Source organism: Sinocyclocheilus anshuiensis, unplaced genomic scaffold, assembly GCF_001515605.1.
Source record: "Sinocyclocheilus anshuiensis isolate Anshui unplaced genomic scaffold, SAMN03320099.WGS_v1.1 scaffold1360, whole genome shotgun sequence".
Taxonomy (NCBI): Eukaryota; Metazoa; Chordata; class Actinopteri; order Cypriniformes; family Cyprinidae; genus Sinocyclocheilus; species Sinocyclocheilus anshuiensis.
Genome location: NW_015546110.1, coordinates 250,653 through 257,256, shown reverse-complemented (window position 1 = coordinate 257,256; position 6,604 = coordinate 250,653). Strand labels below are relative to the sequence as shown.

At 37.2% G+C, this 6,604-nt stretch overlaps 1 protein-coding gene across 1 annotated transcript in view; it reads left to right on the top strand.

The window, feature by feature from the left end:
- LOC107700643 (retinoic acid receptor beta-like) overlaps positions 1–6,604 on the top strand; it is a 114,404-nt gene that overhangs the window by 58,686 nt on the left and 49,114 nt on the right. Inside the window, exon 3 of the mRNA XM_016502376.1 lies at positions 3,531–3,672. Coding sequence (XP_016357862.1) covers positions 3,531–3,672 — 142 coding nt within the window. The remainder of the gene's footprint in view (positions 1–3,530; positions 3,673–6,604) is intronic.

Sequence of the window (6,604 nt, the reverse complement as noted above, 5' to 3'; positions counted from 1 at the left end):
AATATGGACAAAGGCATATGCTATCGCTGCAGTAGCTGAATAAAATGCAGATATTAACTGATGAAGAATGAAGACAATAAACACACGATTGTGACTAAATGGTGTATCTGTGTTCTTCAAGCCATCACGGGTATTTTTTATATTCATAATGTATATTTATAATGCAGTGCTAATCGACATAGCCTTTATCACTGTATAGAATATTATAAAATGATTTTGCCTCATTCTGTGATATGAAACCACGTCAGATCACAAAAGGAAGTTATTTCAAACACTCGACTGATGTTATGAAATGAATTTAGAGCAAAAACGTCATTAAATGTTTTTAACATTGATGTCAAGCACTGATCTGTCTGCACCGCGCCGCTTCAAGTCGAACACACCTTGAAATTTAATTGACAACCTCGCGGCCGTGGGGCCCTCCCCTTAAGGCGGGGCCCTAGACGACCGCCTGTTGGACGGGCCGGCACTGATCATTGGAGAACTTAACCGGCAGAAACGAGCATGCTGAGGAATAGGATGGTACAGAAGGGCCAGGACTGTGAGCAACTGAGGTGGCTTTCTCCTTAAAAAAGAAAGAAAGTCAGAACTGCAAAATTTTGATGGTTGCTCTCCATCCATTGATCCATGCTCTCAGAGTGATCATATGTACCGACCATCAGAGGTGTTTGGGGCTCACAAGGGCAACCCCCTTGCGTCACTACATCGAAATAATGTTGAGTGACTGACAGATAGGGTACATATTTTACTCAGGCTTAGTTGCCACAGCGTTGCTGCACGGCTGCTCTGGTATTGTGGGCGGTTGCTACTTAATTGTTTACAGGCTCAAGTTAAAAGAGTCCACCCGAATAATAGTCTGCCCCCTTAGAGGTATCATTCATGTACAGTATGTAGCACAAGTGGTCCAAGATTAATTGAATACTAAAGATTAGGGTTTTAAATTATATAAGCAAAAGTAATAGTCAGCGTTGGGAAGGTTACTTTGGAAATGTAATAGGTTACAGATTACAAGTTATTCTATTTAAAATGTAATAAGTAGAGTAAATATTTCAATTACTTTATTAATGTAACTGATTACATTTGATTACTTTTCTGAATTTGTAACGAATTACCTGTTTATTCATTTATTATGGTATGTAACTAGCTCACCTTTTGCTGCACCATGTTTGCGTAGCACATCTTCATGCTTTCTGTAATCAATATGAATCTGTAGGCACTTTGGAAATGTAATAGGTTACAGATTACAAGTTATTCTATTTAAAATGTAATAAGTAGAGTAAATATTTCAATTACTTTATTAATGTAACTGATTACATTTGATTACTTTTCTGAATTTGTAACGAATGTTTTCAACTGTCAATAATTTTGAAACATTTCAGGGTTAACATTACAGTAGTATTCAACACTGATTACTGTCGGACTTCTCAAAACCTTCATCACTTGAATTGCAGGTCAGTGCAATTTTTGGAAAGAACTCAATCAAATCTGTATGTGTGTAATAATATTCAGATGTAACCCCCTTTGTAATCGTTAAAATTTTTATAAGTAACTGTAATTTAATTATACATTTTTCCCAGTAACTGTAACAGATTACAATTACATTTTTTTGTAATTAAATGACGTAATTCTGTTACATGTAGCTAGTTAAACATAGTGTATGTAATTAGTAATGTAAATAGTGACACATGCCCTTAACAAACAATACTAATAATGAGCTTCATTCTTATATGTGAAAAATATGCCAGTATATATTTACTGTAGGCTCAAGATGAATTCTTTAAAAAAACAAAAAAAGTCTATTATCTTATGCAGTTTTGTCTCTGTCAAATCTTATATACACAAATACATGCTCACTACCACATTTTCTTTGTTTCAAGGGCAGTGCAACACGCACAGACTGTTTGACCTTAGAAACCAACTGAATTGAACTGGGGTAAAGTCACCGCAGCCTTGGGCTCAGCACGCCAGCTGAACATCACAATAAACAACCAATCATCTCATCCATCAATGAGATACATATCCACGCTTGGGAATGCTTTGAGCTGACATCACCATAAATAACTGATTCTCTTAGCCAGCTGAATAATGCAGAGAGAAGGGAGATTATGTCAGTGTTGCTGCATGAAGTAAATCGGGGACCCCTGTAGCATCGGAGAGAGTGATCTTCGAGCGATATTCTCCAGTTTAATATATTACCCATCGTTCTTTCTACCCTAATGAACGTGCAAGGCCTCATCAGTAAGGCAAATGGAAATTCTATCTTGTGTAGAAGCATACACATGCATAAACATCAACTGCAGGGTTTGTGTGCACACTCTCATGACTGATCATCTTCTGAATAGTACTGATCACAGAGCAACAACAAATTAATTTTCATTAAAAACTTAAAGATGCTTCCTAATATTTAATTTTCTAGGTTATCATTTTATTGTGTCAAGAGAGAAATAAGAGGGATCTGCTACAAATTGCTCTGCCAAAATCATCAAACCATTTTTAATTAGTTATTTTAATTAGGCCATATGAGTTATTTTTGAAAGCATTGTTTCGATCTGTAATCTTCTGCGATTATGCATGTAGGGTGCAGCTAGTCTAACACTTCTTCAACAAATAGGTCATCATTTATTCACCCTCATGCCTTTCTGAATAATTATACTTTTCTTTCCTCTATGAAACACAAAGACGATATTTGATTAACATTTTAGGTGTTTTTTATCCATATGGTAATAGTCAATGGGGTCCAAAAGTTTTAAATTCCAAAATGTGGAGTAAAGTAGCATAAAAGCAATTGACTGGTTTAAGCTGGATTTTCTGAAGTGATGTCACAATGACCTGTTGGATCTGGTAACTTTACTAGATCCCATTGCCGTTTTGTCTTGCATCCAGAATAAGTACATACTGTGTTTTCCGTCTTGACAACTCTCGGAGTGATTGGCATGGTAATATACATGACAAAGTTAATGTATTTGGTCTTGGCGGAATAGATCTGCTACCGAGACTTGCTACTGCCAATACATCCACAACATGCTGCTGTGAGCACGTAAGAAATATTGCTGCTGCAAATATAACATACATTAAATAACCCCCATATAGCATACATGAATCACCTCGTAGCAGATCTATACAGGTGGAGCTGGGGAAGGTGGGGGGTTTCTGTATTTGTCTGATATCCAGGATTGTCAGCCAAGAGGTTGACAGAGGAAGCCGGGAAAGAGTTGACTTTGTCAACTCTGTCTTGAGTAGACTTTGTCTGACCAGCATGAATTTACTCTGCTTCACAACATCTGGAAATGGAGACAAATGGAGACCAGTTCATTGGAAATACTCTAAAACCATAAGTTGAAAGCTACAGCCAATGTAAAATACTTTACATTGTGAGACCTGCGCTTTTAAAAAGACCAGCAGTGCTGGTAACCACTGTATGCTGAATGCTGGTGTGCATCCGAACTAGCTTCCTTAATCAACCAGCTTTTCAAAAGTGGAGACCCATAACAAGTTCTAGATTGCAAAATCAAGATTATCTCTCTCCACAGGGTTTTTTCCGCAGAAGTATCCAGAAGAACATGGTGTACACATGCCACAGGGAGAAGAACTGCATTATCAACAAGGTGACTCGGAATCGCTGTCAATACTGCCGGCTGCAGAAGTGCTTCGCTGTGGGGATGTCCAAAGAGTGTGAGTGTTAAAAACCTTCATCCTACGCACACATACACCTCAGCTAAAGATTTTGTCCCATGAACAGATACATCTTTACACGCCTATCTATCAGCTTTTAAAGGGATAGTTCACCCAAAACTGAAAATTCTGTCATTAATTACTCACCCTTATGTCATTCCAAACCTGTAAGACCTTTGTTCATTTTCGGAACACAAATTAAGATATTTTTGATGAAATCCGAGAGCTTTCTGACCTTCCATAGACATCAACGCAACTGAAACGTTCAAGGGCCAAAAAGGTAGTAAGGACATCATTAAAATAGTCCACGTGACATCAGGGGTTCAACCGTAATTTTACGAAGCTACGAGAATACTTTTTGTGTGCAAAGAAAACAAAAATAACGACTATATTCAACAATTTCTTCTCTTCCGTGTCTCTGTCGCATGTTCACGAAAGTAGCGTTTCAGTTGCATTGCTGTCTATGGAGGTTCAGAAAGCTCTCAGATTTCATCAACAATATCTTAATTTGTGTTCTGAAGATGAACGAAGGTCTTACACTAAAATGTCACTAAAATGTGCCCCATGCCTTTGAGAATTAGGGCTTTAATTGTTTGGCCTTTTTATACCCAGTATAAATCAACTAATGCAAGTTTGTAGGGCTGCCCTACTCGTCTCTGACAGAAGAGGCTTAGTCGAATAAAATAATAAAATAAATTGGTTAGCCGCAGAAAAACAATTTGTGTCTGTGATGGACAGATTGTTATCGGCTGGTCCTTCAGGTAAGAACAGAATATCGGGCAGGAAAACCAAACATTCACTTATAATTGAAACATGTTAGTAGCAACTTACATGGGTGCTTGCTCTAATGTTAATTAGATAAATGTGCGCCATTAGCCTTATATCCAAGTATTTGTGCAGAGTGTGGAAGCTATTAGCTTGCTGTCGAAGGACATGGATGCGCTGGCGCAATCACTGGCTTTTACTTTCCAGATAACAATGGAAACAACTTCAAATTAGGATATACTGTACTTTCTGTTGTCTCTGTTTCCGTGAACTGGAGCTTGTCACAAAAATGAACCAAAAGTCACCGTATAGGCTACTTGCCTCACAGACATGAGAAATATATCTATAAAAAGCTTGAAGTGTCTACTTTAACCAATTCAAATAGAAAACAAATAGCTACTCTAGTTTAATCCGTATAAAGGGCATTTCTCTCTGAAGGCTGCGGAGATGGTGAGTCAGCATCATCAGCTTCATCTTTGCAGTCGACACTTACTGGGAAAACACTAGTTTATTACACTAGTTTATTAGTAAATAATTGAAATATCCCCTTGCTATTTTTCTAAACACATGGTCAATACTTTCGCCGGTGCATTGCGGCAAGCTTTATGCGTGTGCTTGAGCATGGAATAGGCTAAATTAAAGGCTCATTATGGTTTCGTTCCCCACCCCCCAGTATATATTTAATTCATTAAATTAATATACTGTAAATGTGTGATTAGTTGACTACTAGAAAAATCTTTAGTCGGGGGCAGCCCTAGAGATGAGATGTGTTGATAGCCATGTTTAGAGCACTGTCCGTATTGTCCCGTATTCCACCCCAATTTCATATGACTCCCCAATGAAACTAATAAATTTATTTGTGCATTTGTTATAAATAAGTCTTAAACCATTTAAAACAGTTATGTAATCCTAATTGGGAATTGTCTCATTGTGACATTAAAAGAACAACTGAGATCTCTTAAAAATTGAGTAAATGGAGACATCTCTTTCTTCTCAAATGTTACTCCTGAGAATAAGACCATATCAGTCTCACATTTGTCTCCTCTAGAGTTCCTAGAGGTATTTTAGTTATTCATGTTAAATTGTGATGGTTGGTTTGAAGCAAAGCTCAAGGTACCACTCAAAACCATTGCAACAAAGTCAATAGATTGGTTCAATTTAAAATATATCCCTCCAATCATTTAACTATTTTACATAACTAAAGAACATAACAAAAGTGAAAAAAACTGTGCAATAATTTTGCTCTAAGGTTATGAGGAAAAAAAGTAATTATTTGAACCTTGAGTTCCTCAAAGGAATCTGTCTGTGATGATTTCTTAGAGATGCATCATTGTCCCATTGATTGGGTATTTAATTAAACCCATATGTGTTCAATTGAAAAATGGGCAAAAACATGATAAAAATGTTGCACCTCAGCAGGACTTCAGTGATTCACTTCTTTCAGGAGTCCCACCGCAAATGTACCACCGTGGCATGTTGTACGCATCATTGCTTTAGATTCCAAACACCGCCGTTCAAGCCATCTGAAGCTGTTTGCATTTTACACATTATTACCATTGTTTGATTGCATCAGCACTTATGGTTCAAGTCGACTTCACACTCCATTTGCCGCAGGAAAAGAGGTGATTCTTTTTCACGCTCTTCTTCTGAACAAAAGAGCGACAAATGCAGCAATATCATGGTCGGCCCTCCATTTCTTGCTCTTTAACTTACCGTATGTAGTTGTCTCACAGAAGCGTGTGTGGCAGCTGTCTTAGTCATTGATGTCGATGAAGGACCTCAGTTGAATTTAAGAGCAGATCGTACCAAAATAAACGTTGGATACAAAAATTATAATTTTTGTATGCAAAAATATGTCAGACTGGCTGAACAAAAATACAATTTCACACTGACAGTAAAAATTGGCACTTATATAAAAGTAGAGAGAGCACATACACAATAAAAAGATTGGTTGCTACATCTGTTTCCTTTTTTTTTTTTTTTTAATTCTCATGTTTGTTCTTATTCCTCTGCTATTCACTGTCACTTAGCAAAATAGTGCCACCAAGTCGTAGTTTTATGCAACAACAGCATCTCTGGCACATGTCCTAAACACGACTCTTATTGGTTAGCAAGTTTTGTTTGCTGTGCATTGGAAAAGAGAATAAAAAATCTCTTTGTAAAAAAT